Here is a 19,522-nt window from a genome sequence, read left to right as displayed (position 1 = left end):
AAAGTTTTGAGGGATAAGCCTCTTAAATTTCCCCAAGTAGAAATATATGTAAAAAAAAACAAAAACGATTTTTAATGTTTTTGTAGTTTATTGCACTTTTTTGCAATTAATGTAGTTACTATGGACTTAATGCATACATATTATTAAAATATGGGCTATAACAGTTGTATTGATGTATAGCAACTTGAAATGCTCCCAAAAATGGCACTACAGCATGTAAAAAAATAAGCTCTGGCGGACTTGGTTCTATGGTAGGTCTTAAAGGGTTAAATAAATATCGTCAAATAATCGAGATGTCAATTTCAGTGAAAATAATCGTGATTATCATTTTTGCCATAATCGAGCAGCCCTACTTGGTAGAAGTTAGTTAAACCCCATTTTGCTTTCAGAACTGCCTGAATTCTTTATAACAAATGTTATAACAATGGTAAATGGCCTGTATAGCGCTTTTCTAGTCCCTAAGGACCCCAAAGCGCTTCACACTACATTCAGTCATTCACCCATTCACACACAGGCGATGGCAAGCTACATTGTAGCCACAGCTGCCCTGGGGCGCACTGACAGAGGCGAGGCTGCCAGCCACCGGCCCTCTGGCCACCACCAGTAGGCAAACATGGGGTTAGTATCTTGCCCAAGGATATTTAGCATGCAGCCAGGATGCAGCCTGGGATCGAATCACCGACCTTCTGATTAGTGGCTGACCTGCTCTGCCACCTGAGCTACAGCCACCCCATGCTGCAAATCTCCTGATCCAGGACAAGCCAAATGTTCTCCACTGGATTGAGATCTGGTAACTGTTGAGGCCATTTGACTACAGTGAACATGTTATTATGTTCAAGGAACCAGTTTGAGATGATTTGAGCTTTGTGATGTTGCTCATTATCCTGCTGGAAGCAGAAGATGTAAGCCTGTGCAAATTGTAACCTCAGTTTCCTGTTGACAGGTGTGGTCTTCTGCTGCTGTAGCCCATCTACCTCAAAGCTCAACGTGCTGTGCGTTCAAAGATGCTCTTCTGCATACCTTGGCTGTAACGAGTGGTTGTTTAGGTTACTATAATTATAATATATTCAGACCGTTCTCTGTAAACCCTCGAGACGGTTGTGTGGGGAGAATCCCAGCAGATCCTGTTCCTATAATGCTCTAACTAACCTGTCTGACACAACAGCCATGCCATGTTCAAAGTCACCTAAATCACCTTTCTTCTTCATTCTGATGCTCAGTTTGAATGTCAGCAGGACGTTTTGGCCACAATGCAGTGAATTGCTGCAGTGTGATTAGATATTTGCGATAACAAGCAGTTGAACAGGTATGCCTAACAAATGTACGGTGGCCGCGAGAGGCCAAACCGACTGCAACCTAAGAAAACACCAGCAATAAGAAAAATGCTGCAAAAGCACACAAAACAGAAATAAGAAAAACAACAACAAAAATAGGAAAAAACAGATTTCAAAAAGCACAATGGAATTGTTTCTGGGGAGAAAATAACCCGACGGACCAGTTGCAGGAACCCAAAACATGGTAGGTGTGTTTTATCATGATTCATATAATACTGATGACGAACTTTTAGGCTAATAGTTAGGCTAACACACTTACCTCTCATCTTTTCTTTCCTCACAAAACCGATAGATCCTCCACTTCTTTTAACTGTCTCCCAGCGCAATTCTTAGCATATTTTGTTCCTGCAACTGGTCTGTCGGGTTATTGTCTCCCCAGAAACACTTCCCTTGTGCTTTCGGAAATCTGCTTTTTCCTATTACCGTTTTGTTTTTTTCTATTTCCGTTGTGTTTTGTGCACTTTTGCAGCGTTTTTCTTATTGCTGGTGTTTTCCTAAGTTGCAGTCTATTTGGCCTCTCAGGGCCACCGTACCATTTGCCTATGAATGCAAAATCTTAGCAATAAAGGTCCAGGTTTGATCCTGGAGGAATACCTGTTCGAGTCGTGTTATGAGGCTCACTGTAGTTTTACATATTAAGAGAAAATATGTCAACTTTTTGGTTGGTTTGAAAATGAAGATTCTTTGAACCCCAAGGTGCTGAAGTGTGAATAGGAGATAGGAAGCACTTAAGAATAGAAAAAAGTGCTTGTATGTGAACGAAGCGATTTGAGTGCTCAGGCAGGGTAGAAAAGTGCTATGTAAGAACCAGTCCATTTACCTTTTGTATTTACTTAATAGCCTAAGGTTTCTTTTGTCAGTGGAGACAAAAACCATTGCAGAAGAGTGAGTAAATACTGGACACTCATCACAAAATTTAATCTTCATAAAAATATGAAAGATCATTCAGTGTAAGCAGGCAACTGTTGCTGTTGTTTAGAACTTGTTTCCACTGCCCCCGTGTGGTAACATATATATTGGGGTTTTTTTTCAGGTTTTTACAGATAATTTTTCATCCATGTCCATAACTTGTATCTTACATTGTGTAACATTTATGCCTTTTCTGCTCACAGGAAGGAGTCACAAACAGAAACCTCTCCCAGGTCTGTGATCTGGTTTTATCTCTCGCCTCTTTCCTTTGCCTTCTCTTCAATTCTGCTCTTAGCTGCTGCTGAGACACTCTTCTTGGGGGAGTGTGCTTACTGTACATCAGTGTGCGAGAGTGGGGGTTTGTGTGTCTGACATGGGTGTGGCTGCGTGTTAAGTGCCTCCTTCAAGAACGGTCACGCTGCATTTGCTCACATGGTGCTCAAAGATCAGCTCACTTTGGCCTCATTCCCAACTGGCAGCTTTATTAAATATTAACCGATATGCTGTTCTTTGATAGTCTACCTTTCAGCATCACCTTGGGAAAAAGTGATTTTGAACACTTTTGCTTGATTTTTCTATCACTCTGTTTTTTAACACAGAAAACAAGTGTAACTATTGACAAGGTGGTAACACTTTATCGTGGCTGAATGACAAACCTCCTTATAATCCAATTGCATATTTTAGACTCACGTGTAAAATCAGACAATCATTTAAATGGCAAAATGAATAAAACCAAAAATTTTTATTCTTTAAATGAGGAATAAATTACAGTCACAGTAAAGCGTTACTGGCATCTTGGCACACGCTGCTGTTTTTGTGATTCTACCCACTTCTATTTTATCTTTTTTGTGTCTCCTCCTACTGCCCACCACTCCAGTAATGAAAATGCACACAAAGACAGACTTTGCGGGTGCTGTCCGAGAGCTATTAGGTATAGTTGCTGCACAGATACTAACAACTGCACTGCAAGTCTGTGTGTCTCCTTCTATTCCTACCAATGTTCTTTTCTTCTGCAAGTGCAAGTAAAGGTAGAGGAGTCACAGAATAAGGACATGTAGCACTACGGAAAGTACACAATCCGACTTGTTACTATTTGTAGCGTAGTGAAGCTCTGTTTCTGATGTCTACATGAGGAGATTCACACGTAAAAGCAACAAAGAGCTATTTCTAACTTTTACCCTTTCCCCAGGAAAGGTGCAGATTTACATCCTTCTTTTATGGTTTCTGTTTAGTAACGTCTTGCAGTTGATTTGCTGGCTGTCTTTTTTGCCCACTCAGCCCCGTTCAGCAGGCAAGGTGCATATTGCTGATTACCTAATGGTTACCACGTGCCATACGACGATGATTTTATTTTTTTGTTGCATGATTTGTGTTCACTTTTTTTGCATAGAGCCAGACCACAGCTCTTCCTTTTGAGACGCAGTGTCACTTTGCTTCCCATGCATGCCTGCTTGTAGCTTCCTGCTGCTTGCCTGAACCACCGAATGCTCTACTATGTTCGTTTGTGGACATGGCTCCTTCTGCTGTAGGACATTGCCCATTTTGCATTTCTGCTGAGGTAAGATTTATTATCACATTGCAGATGAATTCTACAAATTCACAAGCTAGGGCTTAAACACAGTAGAATACAGACATTTAGCTACAGGTAGTCTTTCATTAAAATGATGCTGATAAATGCAGAGTTAAACAGGCTTAATTTACTGTATTGTTACTTCCTTTTTTAGTCGGAAGCCGAGTCTGAAGGACAAAGTGTTTCCCAGTCCTTCTAAGGCTCCTGTGTCCAAGGGGAAAGCCCAGTCTCCAGGTGGAGCAGATGATGGTGCTGAAGCAAGCCCCAGCAAGGTCACCAAGAGCTGGAGCTTCACCGACAAGAACCGAGGGGCGAAAAATGCCTTCAAAGCTCGGGGCAGCACCTCGCGCCAAAACTCAGAGGGTGAGGAAACTGATCATCATCTGACCAGAATGAGTGTAGTAGTGTTGTGTAGTATAACTGAATACACAGCCATACAGTGTAGAGACTTGGAGAATTCTATTATTGTAGGTGGGAAACCTCAGAAACTGTATTCAAACCATCATGAAAACTGTAGAAAATGGCAGACACTTATTAAAAGAGATGTGGGTGTTGTGAATATGAAACTACATTCAGGACATGGAGGCCCTAGCTTTTGTATGGAGCCTGAAAGCAGAGGTGAGCAGGTTGCTGCTTCCTCCGGTGTCTCATCTCTGTGCTCCGGCTTCACATTTAGCTTGCATACACAAACGTGATATCTAACGTTCCAGAAGAATTCAAGTTGAGTGCACTTCCCAAAATTTCCAGGAATTCATTTGAGCCAGTATGACCTTGGCTATTTGTTCAGAGACCAAACTTTAGGAGTCAAAATTATTTATATTAAAGAAAACTGAAAACAAAACCAACTAAATCTTATGTAACTATAACACTACTAGTAACACTAGCTCAATATACAATCATTGCCAGAAGTATACATACATTCATCATGGGCATAAATGGTAAGTGTGTGTTTTTAATGTTTTTTCTCAACTGTTCTGTTTCTGAGGTCCAGAATTGTACAGGATACATCAATAATAACTTTTTCTTAAAAGAATTGGCTGCATAAGATCCACACGGGGTCAAAAGTATACATACACCTCAACTAATATTTGGCTAAATGTTTTGGGAAGTTGCACCTTGACCAGATGCTTTTGGTTGCCATCAACAAGCTTCTGGCAGAATTGGTAGAGTTTATTTAAACATGTTGGTTTCCAAGCAGGGACCTAGCTTTTGAGCATAGCACACAAATTTTCAGTAGAGTTGATCGTTGGGGATTTGTCCATTCCTGAAGTTTAACAGTCCATTTCTAAACACTTGCAGATTCCAGGACAATCGGTTTAAACATACAAGTTATTCAGATGTGTCGCCAGTTTTCTAAGGTCCAGAGGAAGACCCAGACTGTCACCCTCAGATAAGACAAGAGAAAATTAGTTAGCATGTTCCTGAACAGCCCAGGAACCACAAAGGCTCAAACCAGACATTAACTGGAAACTGCTGTAAGGTACACAGTGAAGCAAGTTTACATCACTGTGGACTGAGGGGGTACCAGCCAAGAAGAAGCTCCTGTTTCAAAATCAAGCCCATCAAGCTCAACTGAAATATGCAGCTGCCCACATGGACAAGCTAAATGCCTTCTGGAGGAAGGTTTTATTGTCAGACAAGACAAAGATTGAGCTATTTGGCCCCAGTGACAAGAGATGTTTGGAGGAGTTAAAGGTGAGGTGTTCAAACCTAACAACCCTGTATGAGCTGTCAAGCATGGTGGCGGTAGCATCATGCTCTGTAGCTGTTTTGATGCCAGCAGTACTGGTACTTTAAAGGATGAATAAAATGAATAAATGAGGACTGCCTATATATTTTTCAGCTGTATTAACATTACATTAAGATATTAAGCTTTTTGAATATACTTCCAAAAGCCCCAAACTCAGACTTATTGAAAATTTGGGAATTCTACTTAAAAGCCATAAGGTCCATACCAGGAAACAAACAAGTTTAAATATCCAGACACAATTATGTCATAAGCTAGGTGATAGCTACCAGGTATACCGTTATATGCAGTGTTGCCAACTTAGCGACTTTGTCGCTATATTTAGCGAGTTTTCAGACCCCTTAGTGACCTTTTTTCTAAAAAAGGTCGCTTAAAAAAGACGTGAAAGCGTGTATCGCTTTTACTCTCAACAAGCAGCGGGTGCTGTAACGCAGTCAGTTCTTCTTTTACTCTTTTACTCTTATGCTGTTTTGTGGATCACAAGGTTTAAAACTACTTATAAACACACACACACACAAAGTAACTCCACCAGAGTGCCTATTTCGGGTCACTTTTGCCGGTCCAAGCCCGGGTAAAGGAGCAGGGTTGGAATTGTGACATTAAAAAAACCAATAATTGCTAAAAGAAATTTAATTTGTAGTTCTAAATAAACTCTAAATGCATTTAAGGCATTTTTTACTCACTTTATGTCTCTTCCACGATGTTATTTCTCTCTCCAACAACATAGGTTACAATTAGATTAGCATGACCAATTATGCAAATTAGGCAATGACGTCATTTAGCGACTTCTAGCGACTTTTAGGACAGCCAATAGCGATTTTCCTTACTGAGGAGTTGGCAACACTGGTTATATGCTGTACAATCACTTGACCTTAGAAAAAGAACAGTTTATCGAAATCAATAAAAGCAAAAACTTACCATAACATTCATGCCCAGGACGAGTAAACTTTTAGCCACAGAATACTTTGGCAAAACTTGTTTATGATCAACAGTTTATCTGACAAACATTCAGTTGCTGCCAGTGAACATGTAGCAGAGCAGTGCCAGGTCAGCAGCTCACCAGCTGTGTGAGTTTAGAAGTTACTGTCAAAACCTCTTTGAGTTGCAATCAATGTGGAGACTGTAGCTGAGTTATCATGCAGACATGTATGTTCCCTTCATGTATACAAAAATTTGTCACTTCTATGACAAATCAAATTTTTAAGAACACATTCAGGAGACCGTCACTTTGGATGTCGTGGTGTGGTGTCATCATTTAGTGCTAGACAGTCCCACTGCATCCATGTGTCATCTGTGTCACTATCATTAGAATATTTCTCTTCTCTCTCCATTTCTTTGCTTTCTGTTAAGCAATGTGAACCAATTCTCATTAGCTGTCTTTCTTCTTTCACTTCATGGCATGTTTAAGTGCTGATTGAAATGCAGGACGAAGACTTTGGACTGAAGAGTTCTCCAGGTTAGACAAGTCATCATGACATGTCTTCAGTAAAGACTGTAACATAGTCTATAATGTCTAGCTGTATAGTTTACCATACATGTTATATAAAGCTTTGAAACATATGTAGTTGGTAAGCTTAAATCTAAGAGAAGAGAGACCAGCCCGTTCAAACATGATCCAGAAACCATTCAATAGACTCCACAGTTTTCCATGTTTGGAATTGATTTGTCTGCCATTTTCATCCTGCTAGAATCCATAACAAATCTTTTCCCATGTCTCTCCTCTCTCTCTTTTTGCAGCAATTGAAGGTTTAATAAGTAAGGCATTGGGATATTTTGTTGGTTGACTTCTATAGGGAAAATTATCCAAAGACAAGTCAGCTTCACCCAGTCTGAGAAACCTGCATGCTGATATCTGCTGAGATATGTTCACTTGACATGAACCCTTTGTTATGCTGTTTTTCTCACTGTGATGACTGAGGGCATGAGTCTAGCAGAGTCTCCCATGGAACTAATTATTCCATATTTACTTGTTATGATTGTTAGAGCACCTCATGTAATACATTTGTATTTATGGTAGCAGTAGGCTAAGCTAAACGGGTTCAAGTCAAGTGGTGCCAAGATTATCCAAAACTGACCCAGAGACATGCTCCCAAACCCTGCTTTAGCTTGCATGAGGAGACCTCACTTTCCCTACCAGATTCTCAGAAAATTTCTGATTTCCACTAATTAGGCCTTGACAACTCCATGCAATATGCTTTAAATTCTGTAGACCAGCCTTCCAGTGCTAATCTGTAATTGGTGGTGGGAAGAGAGTACCTGTCTTTGAAGGTTACAGTAAAGCTTTATCACCTCAGCACTATCCTTCAATTCTGCACCGAATCTTTTTACCTGTCGTCCCACGAAGCTTGCTCACACACTCCCAAACTGGCTAACTGGCTTGAGACCAACTGTAACACGGACACTTGCACCTTTGGCGCTGAAAGCGACGGCTCTGCTCTGCTTCTGCTGGTGACGTTTGTCATGCGGAAGCAGATGTAATTTTTTTTAAAAGAGTGTCCTTGCATTTGCTTTCTAGAGGCGAGCCTTCCGGGAGAGGAAGTTGGTGACGATAAGAGCTGCCACTGTGAATTCTTCACTCAAGAGTTACCACCAGGCTTGAAAGTTGCAATCAGAGCAATCTGGTAAGGACTCTCTGAATAAGAGGTTTTTATGGTTCTGTGATTGGTTATTTCATGTAGTGTAAAAATAACATCTGTGGTCATCTGTGTAGCTATTTCAGTGTTTAAAGAAGTAATAATAATAATAAATAATGTACAATGATGGACTATTAGCTAGAATGTAGTTAAGTTAAAAGATTCCGACAAGTTTTAAAAAGAGACTTTTTCATTTGATTTGATTTTATATGATGGATTATGCAGAAAAAATAGAATTGGGCTGAAAGGTCTATTGCTTTATTATGTATTCAGGTTGTGTATTTAAAAAGAAAAGTAACTAAGTAATAAAGTAACGAATTACTTTTGAAAATAAGTCATCAGTAAAGTAATGGGATTACTTTCTTGGAGAGGTAATCAGTAATTAGTAACTAATTACGATTTTCAAGGAACTTGACCAACACTGGTTGCCATGCCAGGGTGTCGGCTGCTGCTGACGTCCAGAGATGTGCATGATGTTTGACGCTGGTGCCTCGATGCATCAGCCTCAGTGATATTAGATGCTCAGAAATAACTGGTCTCATTAGTAGGATGTGGAGGTAGTGGTGATTCAGAAGACAGCAAAAACTATTGGTTTAGGATTAGTCATCATAAACTGCTTGGTTATGTTTAAAAGAAGTGGTTTAAAATAGAGCTCTTCACAACTTTATGCTACATATTGCAAAAATGACATTTTGTGAAAAACCAAAAGGCCCCTTTTCACAAGTTGGGAATGAAAGACCTGTCTCACCTCATGCATTACAGCTGCCATAGGACACATTTGTGGACATTTGAGAGACAACATATATATTTAATGTAAAATGGATGACAACCATCAGCTACCAAAAATGTATGCCCAAAATGTTGGTTTTAAGTTGGTTACATGTAAATTTTCCATATAATTCTGTTACATACGTACAGTGTAAAATGTTATCTGATCAATGTGATCAAATGACTTTATTTGGTGTGCATTCAGTTTGTACCAATCATATTTTCCTAAAGCATTAATCATTTAAATAAATAAACCGTTGATTTGTTATATTTCATTTGCATTTTACTCCGCATTGCACTTTTTGTTTGTTTTGAGCAGGAGAATTCTTGGGAGTTATTCTGAAATGTCTGCTGTGATCTGGTCATTTGTTTTCCTGTCACGTGACACGTTTAACAACGATGTCTCGCCCCCTCTCCCCCCCCAGCATCATGAGCTTCCTGGTGTCAAAGAGGAGGTTCAAAGAGAGCTTGCGACCCTACGATGTCATGGACGTGATTGAGCAATACTCCGCTGGTCACCTGGACATGCTGTCGCGCATTAAGAACCTGCAGACCAGGCAAGAAGTCCTTTACTCTTGAATTAGTCATTTCTTTAAGAAATATGTGTCAGTAGTTAGTTTAGTTAGCTTAATATAACAGTGGAGCTTTCATCTACTAACAAAGTGCTTTTAGTGGTCACTGGATACACACATGTTGTGACACACAAGCCATTGATTTGCCTGTTTCATTTATCCAGATACATGTGTTGTATTCAGATCTGTTACATATATCGGTAGCTTGATGTCCTATTAGCGGTCACTCCTTCAGCTCTGAACGTGCCACAGATTGATTTTGGATGTAACACTGATGTCTAATTCACATTGTTTTCTATGTCAGTTTTCCCTCCTACAAGCGAGCTCCTCACACCTTGATCCCCTGAAGGTCTAACATGTACAAGAAATATATTCCATCAGTGAATCACACACACTTTCCATCCATGAAACAAGCCAGACTCACCGTATGTCTCGTGTGTGGAATATATTGCAGACGTGTTCTCCATACCTGATGTGATTCCCACGTTGCTTCATTCTGCATTGCACTCATATCGTCTCTGTGTGCCTTGCCAGGATAGATATGATTGTGGGGCCGCCTCCCCCAACAACACCTCGCCATAAGAAGTCCACTGAAGTTCCTAGGTTAGGTTAATAGACTGCACCTTTAGAATGACCATTTTATCAGCATTATCCTCCTTATGCCATAGTAGCAGTTACATGCTACCTTACTGGTTCGATTGATGGAACCCCTTTTGAGTTCAAGCCATTGACATGTCTCATTGAGCTAGCGGGATTGTGATACATGAAAGCAGGGGTGCAGGTGCAATAGTTAATAAGTGAAATGGCTTAACAGACTGCTTTATGTAGAATATTTTAAGGATGTTGTGCTGTTAGCGCTGGTGACAAATGATATCAGCTGCTGTCAAGGAAAGGCTAAAAAAAGACATTTTGCCGTTTGCTCACTGAATCTTAACGAGCCGTTTCACATGGCCTCGCTCAAGAGGGGTTTGAAGTGCTAAATGCTTGCTCTCTTAGCAGAAAGACAGAGGGAGAGCTCCCCCAGTAGGATGCAATGGAAATGAAGCATGAAGCACCACTGAAGCATGCCAAGTGATGCATTTTGGCCGCAGACAAAATGTCCCTTCAGTTTAGACTCTGTTTTGTTAAACGAAAAAAAAGAAAAGGAAAAAAGATCGTCTTACTCACATTATGCATGCGTCCACACAATCCACCTGAACTCAGTAGTGTCTCAGGAAACGTTCACCTTCTGTAAGGCCATCATTTATTCATTCAAACATATTTATTTGCAGCTTGACAACAATCATCACTAAAATAATTTCATTACTTTTCAATGCAAGACTAATCTACATTTTGGCATCCCAAACTTCTTGAGTTAAAAATATTGGGGTCAGACCCTGTGGCAAAACAGAGCATATCTACTATACATATAACTATACACTTGTATAATCATATTATAATCTAATATATGACACTATTTTCTCTAAATGTTAGAGTTGACCAGATAGTTGGTAAAGGTCCCAAAGGTGGAGGAGATGCTGTGGAGGACCAGAGTATGATGGGACGTCTGGTCAAAGTGGAAAAGCAGGTAGGAATGTTTCACCCAGGTCTGTGAAGGTCAGTCTGGAAAGTTTTTCTTTTCCCGCCAACATCAACTTATGTTGATTCCTCTGATGGAACACCGTTTTCTGTCTTTCTGCAGGTGGTCTGCATGGACAGGAAACTCGACTTCCTGGTTAATGTGTATGTGCAGCGTATGGGTATCCCCCGTTCCGAAACAGAGGCCTTTTTCAACTCCAGGGAGCCGTATCCAGCCCCGCCTTACCACAGCCCCGAGGAGAGCAAAGAAGAGAAGGAGGAAAAGGAGGAGGTACAGGAGGTGAAGACATGCTCAGCAGCTGATGTCCCATGCTCTGACGGGTCCTTGGAAAAGAAAGACCCTTTACTTGGTCGATCCGTGGCGAGATCAGTTGGTACTCCCTCTGGGAGCAACAGCCGCCCCTCTACCTCCTGGCAGCACCAGCTGCAAAACCCCATCAGCCAGCCTGCCTGGAACAGCAGCGTGGCCAACACCCCTTCGCCAGTAGGTGGCAGCGGCGACCATTCGCCCACCCTGTTCCGCCTCCCACCTCCACCTGCTCCAGCTCATGACAGATCCTCTTCGGGTCAGGGTGGCAGCGGCAGAGAGAGCGGCTCCCACAGCAAGAGGCGCAACAGGAGGCACAGGTGCCATCGAGAGGTCACCGCAGTAGATAGTGACACATCCCTCTCCATCCCGTCGGTTGACCATGAGGAGCTGGAGCGCTCGTTCAGCGGCTTCAGCATCTCCCAAGCCAAGGAGGACTTCTTTGGGCCCTCGTTCTTTACAGGCTTAGGAGGGGGAGCCGGAGCAGGGCCCGAAGCCGGAGGTGGACCTTCACTCTGTGCCAGGGTCAGACCATTGCTAGCAGAGGGGGAGTCGGACACAGACTCTGACCTCTGTGCTCCCTCGCCTCTGTCTTTCACCGGAGAGGTCTCAGGTGGAGAGAGGGGGTGGGCTGGGCTGAAGTAGAAAGGACTGCTCTGCTGGCAGACCTGCTGATTGTGACAGAGGCTGATGCCCCGATTGCCAACATGACCGTATCATTAGACCTCGTGGCCACAGGCTCACTGTAGATGATGGCTGATACAGACTATATTGGGCGGTTATGTGCAGTTGTCTTTTTGCGATAACAGTAAAAACGAGTTCTCACAAAAACAACGGGATCATCCTTTATCAACATTTAAGTTTGTAATGTAACACTTCACTGGCAATGCTTGATTACGGTTACTTTTGTATCCACTCAGAATTTGATTAAATAGCTGTTTAGAAACCTTTCTTTAACTTAGACAAGAAGCCTTTTCGTTATGGTACTTAGTTAGTGAGACGACACTTACACAGTGTGGATTTGTATGAAACAATAAAGAGAATTGCCATTTTGGTTCCTCTTATGAGACGTATGAGTAGCATTTCAGCACGTCTTCTGTTAAACACTGACCACTTTAACATTCAAAAGCTTGCTGGAGTTTGTAACGCGAGACTGTTGAAATCTTATCTTATAACGTAGTGTCTTGATAACTTCCATACCTTAGGATGTCTTGAGGTGTTATGTTGCCAAAACCTTAGCTATGATGATCAGTTAGATTCTTGCTGATTTAAAAAAAAGAAAAAATGCTTCATTATTAATTCAGCCTGGCATTTATGTAATACTATGGAAGAACTCCCCTTAAAGTAATACTGAATACTTCTGTAAGGATACACTAAGGAACCACCTGCATGATAAATGATTGATTTAAGGACTGTGTTAAGTAGGCTGCAAAAACCAAACGGTGACAAACAGTCAAACTGTGTTTTTCTTCTATACAGTAAGAGAGAGTGGTGAATTTATTTTTTTTAAAAAGTGCATGCATGACTGGTTTCAAGCTATGTTTTAATTTTTCTAAGGAGCTTTGCTTGAATTCCAATCATGTAAATGCAGCCTGAGCTTGCTAATTTCAACAGCTCTTCTTTTCTGGGTAAATATGTTCATCAAATTCTATACACATTAAATACAAGAGCAGATGTTTAATGCTGCACAGGTATGGGAACAGGAAGGGCATTTGCTTGTACATTTTGTATTGTTATCACAAGGCATGCAGTGTTGAAGCTGGATTGAGTGCACGTGAAACTTTCTCACTTGTTACTGACATGATGGTATTTAGCCTGCAGTGCATTGAACGTTCATTTAGATTCTCTGATGCTACGTCAGTTTCAGACTAAATGAGGAAATGCAATAAAAAGCAAGCAACGCGATCAAGAACTCATCCTTTAAAATTGTTGCCTTATTTCCACACCAAAATTTTAGAGGTCCAGAAATCAGCAATTTCATTTTTAACATTTTATAACAGTAGTGTATGTAAATTGTTATGGGAGGTTCTTTGGCCTGAGAGCAGATGTTTCAGGTTGCACATTTAGCCATTAATAATGCTAACCTTTGAAGCATGAACAGTTCTTGTTAAAATTAACCAATGCCAACATTTTAACATTTACATTATAACCAAGGAAGTGTAATTCAATAGAGACTGTTAATACGCGGTCCATATTTTTCAGCAAAATCAGGAAGCAACTTGCTGGCATGATTTTTACAACCCATTGAAAAGACATGTAGGGTGTTACATGATACCGTAGATCAGCACCATTGTGTAACTGCACCTTTGTCTTGTTCAAAAATAAAACTTTGTGCATCACTAAAAATCGGTCTTTTGATGCCTTTTTTAAAATGAAGAGAAATGGTGTCTTTAGCTATGGAAATGGTGTAATGGAATACATCTGTCACTAGATGGCAACCAAGAACTGAAGACAGAAAGACAAGTCCCCTTAACTGGAACTAAGGATGCCAACCACTGTCTCCTTAACTAAAGCCAGTCTTAAAACACATCTTTTTAAGATAGTCTGTTCTATTAGTTTGTTGGTTCAATTTGTTATTTAAAGACTTTCAAGGTGTTTTCCTATTTCCAGACTTTGATTTTGACACTTAATTGCATGTAAAGTGTCTTGAAGGTCTTCGAAGGTGCCTATAAACAAAATGGTTTATTGTAATCATTTGTTGTAGTGACAGATCAAACACGTGCTGCAAAAGCCAGGAAAAATGGACACGTCCAAATACTTTTGAATATATAGCATGGCTAACACATACTTACACACTTATTGTCCTACTTATCTGTCTACATCAGCAAAAAGTAAATTTATTACCTGATCAGATTATTGAGCAACCTAACTAGTATTGGTTAACAGCCATCATTTATTGTTAGTGAAATAGCAAAGGCAGGTCACAGGATCAGCCAATTTGTTAAGTGTTGTGAGGCCAGGATTTTAGTTGAAAGGGTGATACAAATAGAAATGGAGTAGCCCATTAATAAAAGTCAAGTGATGGTGACACAGCACCTAAGGCTTGTTTACTCTTGGTAGCACCTGGAGAATTGCAATCAGTTTAAGCACCTACAATGTAGACCAAAGGACAACCAACCAGCAGACACAAGGACTTACAACTGATTCTATAAGGCAAATAACTTAAAAAACAATGAAAGTCTGTGTTTTGCTGTGGAAAACACTAATTAAAAACACGACACCACAGCTAATCTTAATCTGAATCCTCAGGACTGCTTGGCTTAATCTGCACAGGACATTCATTCAAAGATGAGAGGATTGGAATTTAAACAGTCTGTACAGACGTAGGAGACTCACCCTTTGATGATGGATGGTGGAAAAGCTGCCAATCAATAAACCCAATAGTGACTCGAATATTACAAAAGTGCTCTCAAAAGAGAAACCGAGAACAGATGGACTGCATGCGTGCTGACATGTTTCACCACTGTGTTGCACAGACAGAAAAGGATTCAAAATGTAGCTCTTCCAGTAGCCTCATCAACACCTAAACCACTCTGTCGCATTTACAGTGTCAGATTTTCTGAAAATAACGCTTGTGCTCACTGAACAGATTGCACTTTGCATGTGTAAGTAAATTAATTTGTGTTTTTTGTTATTTCATGAGCTCTTTTTTTTTAACCATATTTTGTCAGAAGTGACTCTGTGTCCTTGACTCTACCCGTGTTTGTGTCCAGGTCTGGCCTGGTAATGTCCATGTAAACATTTATTTATGTATTCCCTATAGTGTTAAATAGCATCAGCAAGAAGTCATCAATGTCCAACAAGGGCAGAGACAGGTGACCTTCCTTTCTTTCTCTCTCTCTGTGTACATACAGACACACAGGTCAGTGGAGGTAGGAAATACTGGCTGTGTAAATATAAGATTGGGCAACATATATCACAATTTGCATTGATTACATGCAGGCTGCATTTCAACAAGACAAGGCAAGAGGCAATCTTTACTGCTTCATGATTGCAGTGGATTTTCATTATACTCAGCAGGCATAAGAGTGTGGCTCTAATATTAAGCTGTAAATAGGTGAAACCAATAAATGCATACACCACAACATACATAATCATAGGACAGACGTGTATGAATGGACAGATGCTTTTCATCAATCATCAGAAAATTACAGAATTGATTTTAATTCCCTGAAAGCCAGTCGTCCATTTATCAGACCGGAGGTGGGATATGACACATTCATTGATATATAGCCTGACTTTACTAATTAGCTGGCTATAAATTGGCATAACTATTTTTAACTTTACTTGCATGTGAACACCTTGCTTACATGTATTCCACAGGCTATTTGTGAGTTGTGACCAAACATATTTTTCCCGTAAGACAATAGAATAAAAACTGCAGCTCCAAAGCCAAAGCCAGCTATTTTATTTATTTATTTTTTACTGTGGTTAAGCTTAAGACAAAGGTATGGTGGATTTCATTGGAGGTGATCTCTCTTGGAGGCTCCACTTGGCCACACTCTAAAGAGTATTTGAATCTGACTCACTGACCTTACCGTCTTTTCTTTAGCATCCTCTGCTCTGCTTCTGTGAAGGTTTCATGAAGCAGATATAATCAATAAAATCAAACTACTGAGAAATGCTATTTCAGTCAGGCCCACTTTAGATAGTCTTGTTTAAAACTGGAAAAGCCTAATTATATGTGACAGTATGCTTCTGTTTTTCCTTCCACGTGCAAGCGTGGAAAGCCTAAGGCGTTGAAAGCTCTTCTTTCCATGTACATAAATGGAAAACCCAAGGCGGGAAGAGCATGTGGAATACTCTCCACTACGGTAAGAAACAGAGCAGGATTTAAGGATAACAAATATCACACTGATAAGTCAGACACAAAATTAAATTGAGGAGCTGGGGTGGAGGTGGATAGCAAAGCGTCTTTTAGACAGCGCAGCAACAAAATTCAGGCAAGAGCAGCTTAAGCAGTTTAATCTGAGCAAGCATATTCTGTGATTGACAGAGCTTGACTTTTCGTCTTGCATGAATTATTGTTGTGCTCATTTTCCTATTTCATTTTGTTCTGTGCTACCTACAAAAGCCAAAAATCACCTTCCTCATTATGATACAGTGCGACTTGATTGTGTCATATCAGGATATGTTTCACACCAAATGATAAAAATTTCCATGAAGAAACTAAATAATATGCGTATGTGTCATGAAAGAGCAGTAATTAATGGTCCCCGTCCACAGACGCTGTAAAAACACTATACACAGTGAATATGAAAGGCGTTTCTATCAGTGGCATCGATTAATGCACAGTCAGGGAAACAATGTCTTGATGGTCATGATGAGAAACGTAATGACACATGGTTGACTCTTTTAAGGGAAAAATAAAGAGTTTATTGACTCTATCTTGTTTACCTTTTATGTCAATAATATTTAAGTTAAATTATTTTTAATGTTAATGGGGTATGATTTTTTTTAACTTCTGAAGTCAAACATGGTAGAAAATGTCTGACAACTGCTGAGTTAGTAAAATAAACAAAATCATTTATTTCGAGCACTGAGGATATTCATGTTAACACTGCTTCAGCTAGATCAATCTTCCATTACATTCCATTATACAAAGAAATGTATAATGTCAGGTAAAAACTGCCGTAGCTTGTGGGCGTTATTGAATACATAGTCCTTGAATTGCTTACAGTGTACAATGTAGTAATTGCCTAGGCTGCTTCATTTTTCAATAGAGAAGAGATTTGAGTTTACATGGGGGAAGGTCAGAAATTTTCCATCTTTCTGTGGTGAAATATGATCGATTATGAAGTTTAACAACTGTAACCCAGTAACAGAAGCAACTCAGAGCTCGTTTCTTTCAGTGCAGATTCAAAGTAGACTGAATGCCTTATTGAAACGATGCAGATTCAAAAACAAATGAGAAGCTTTACATTCATTTCAAATGTAAACGAATTTAATACAAACCATTTCTAGAGTTCATATAGACTGTATACAAAAGAAGGACATGAGACAATAGTGCTTTACTAAATCAGATTCTATTGAGTTCATTATTAATTCAATAAACAATTCCTTTCAAGAATAATCATTGAGAGGATCCCCAGCCTTTTTTGCCCCACAGACCGGTTTAATATCAGACAATATTTTCACGGACTGGCCTTTAAGGTGTCACAGATAAATACAACAAAATAAAATGATATGACCAAGACAAAAACTGTGGTACTTTGTAAATATAATAATAAACACGAATTCACTGTGTAATTGTATAGCTTTATTAGCAGCGCCCTCCTGAAATGCGCCAACAACATTGAGAGTAACGTCCTCCTCTCTGCCACTTAATGATCTCTGGTCACTGTGGTAACGCGTAAATATTTTTTTCAAAATAAGGCACACAACTACAACACGGGAAAAGACCCAGGGAAACCAAGTTAACGATAAAAACCCTGAAAACCATAAATTTCACACCCGAGCCTCAACTCTCATGGACCGGTAGTGGTCTTTGGCCCGGGTGTTGGGGGCCGCTGCTGTAAGAGATGAATGTAGCTTCTGGGTCCAAAAAATAAAACCATAATGGGAGTATCTCAAACCTGCATTCTTTTTTATTGCCAGCAGGAGTTGGGACAAAGTCTTTGAAAAATGTCTTTCAGACAGCCCCTGTAAAACCTTCCAGCTGAGTTTACAGTCTTTTAATTTCATATTAATACATATATTTGTGTTCTTTATTGTGTTTTTAAGTAATTCTTCATGTGTATTACATGTTCCATTGACTTCCTGTGCATGACCTGTTTTGGAACAGTCTCCTGTGTTTGTCATCTCCCCTGTAAAACTTAGAAACAGGACCACAGAAACAAATGGATGACCATCTTTAATATGCAATATAAATAACATTTTATATTATTAAATATGCATCATGAATGCACAACACAAATGTTTGCTTACATTTAATTTCATTATGAGTATGTTTTTTCAAAAGTTATGACCCTTAAAAAATTACATTTAGGTTTTAAATGACTTGGAGATAATTTGATTCGGGTCTATTTACTTTTTAAAAATTTGTTTGTGCTCTTAAGGTAAAACTGAATAGATCTGTCATCATGGGTAATGTGAAGACTGAAACTGTAAAACGAAGCTGACAGATTTTCATATCATACTTTAAGTCGAATAATATCAGATGCCAATCATTATTACTCAACTATTTATATAACTTCACACAAATTAATGAATCTTCAGGGACATTAGGGAGAGCGATGCAGTGCATCATCTGCATCACATCCTTCTCTGCCCTTCCTGCTCTGTTTGACTATATTTAGGATTTCAAGAGGTTCTGCGAATGCACATATGCGCATTTGCAAATGTATTTAAGTTTACACCCCGACTTATACAAATACTACCATATAAGGATTGCACTCATTTGTCTTAACAAAGCTACAGCATTAAACAAGATAAATAAGACAACCCAAAATCATTAAAAATAAAAAGAAAAGAGTTGCTGAGTCCATCATCAATGTCGCCCAATAAATCCTTATTTATGAACAACACATAATTTCACTCAAAGCTAACAAAAATAATTAAACTCCAAGTAAACAACGAAGCAATGATAATAAAGAACAATAAAATTTTTCTATTTATAAGAGGAGCTTAAATAAACAATATTCATGTAAAACAAACACGGAAAAGAGTTTTCAGTGAGCACACACTGAGCTAAAATGACTACCACGAGCTGTGTAGACATGGACTTGGGTGAAAGCTGACCTTGCAGGCAATGATTTCATTGTGGCAACCACATCACAAGACCAGAAACTGGACAATTTCTAAAAGAAATACTTAATACAATGATTTCCTTAGTTGGAAACCATAGAGACCAAGCAGACTGTATATCTGCTTGACACAACGCATTAAATATTTACGTATTTACAGAAGGTAGACACAATGCATAATCATGTATGCTATTTCTATGAACCACAGTAGTTTGCACTCTTGCATTTGGAAGTTAAAGCATGAATTAGGCCAGAGTGACATGGATAATCCATACAGATTCAGAATAATTGTGTGGATCGAATTCAACTTTTTATTCTAACTGCACCAGTGCTTTCACAGTGGCTACATGAAATGCACT

The 19,522-nt window shown here is 39.6% G+C and overlaps 1 protein-coding gene across 8 annotated transcripts in view; it reads left to right on the top strand.

Annotated features, from left to right (window-relative positions):
* LOC308407584 (potassium voltage-gated channel subfamily KQT member 2-like) overlaps positions 1-13,743 on the top strand; it is a gene marked incomplete at its 3' end in the record, with an annotated part of 41,130 nt that extends 27,387 nt beyond the window's left edge. The window contains exons 10-18 of one of the 8 annotated variants that reach the window (XM_080899347.1): positions 2,447-2,476; positions 3,121-3,174; positions 3,968-4,176; positions 6,969-7,016; positions 7,298-7,315; positions 8,076-8,181; positions 9,387-9,518; positions 11,007-11,100; positions 11,215-13,743. In XM_080899347.1, the coding sequence (XP_080755473.1) occupies positions 2,447-2,476; positions 3,121-3,174; positions 3,968-4,176; positions 6,969-7,016; positions 7,298-7,315; positions 8,076-8,181; positions 9,387-9,518; positions 11,007-11,100; positions 11,215-12,063 (1,540 nt within the window). The other 7 variants (XM_080899349.1, XM_080899348.1, XM_080899352.1 and 4 more) reach the window with 7 other exon arrangements.
* Between the last annotated feature and the right edge of the window lie 5,779 nt (positions 13,744-19,522).

Source organism: Rhamphochromis sp. 'chilingali' (assembly GCF_963969265.1).
Source record: "Rhamphochromis sp. 'chilingali' genome assembly, chromosome: 12".
NCBI classification, from domain to species: domain Eukaryota; kingdom Metazoa; phylum Chordata; class Actinopteri; order Cichliformes; family Cichlidae; genus Rhamphochromis; species Rhamphochromis sp. 'chilingali'.
The sequence above is the reverse complement of the archived record's forward strand: the minus strand, read 5'-3'. Positions and strand labels throughout refer to the sequence as shown.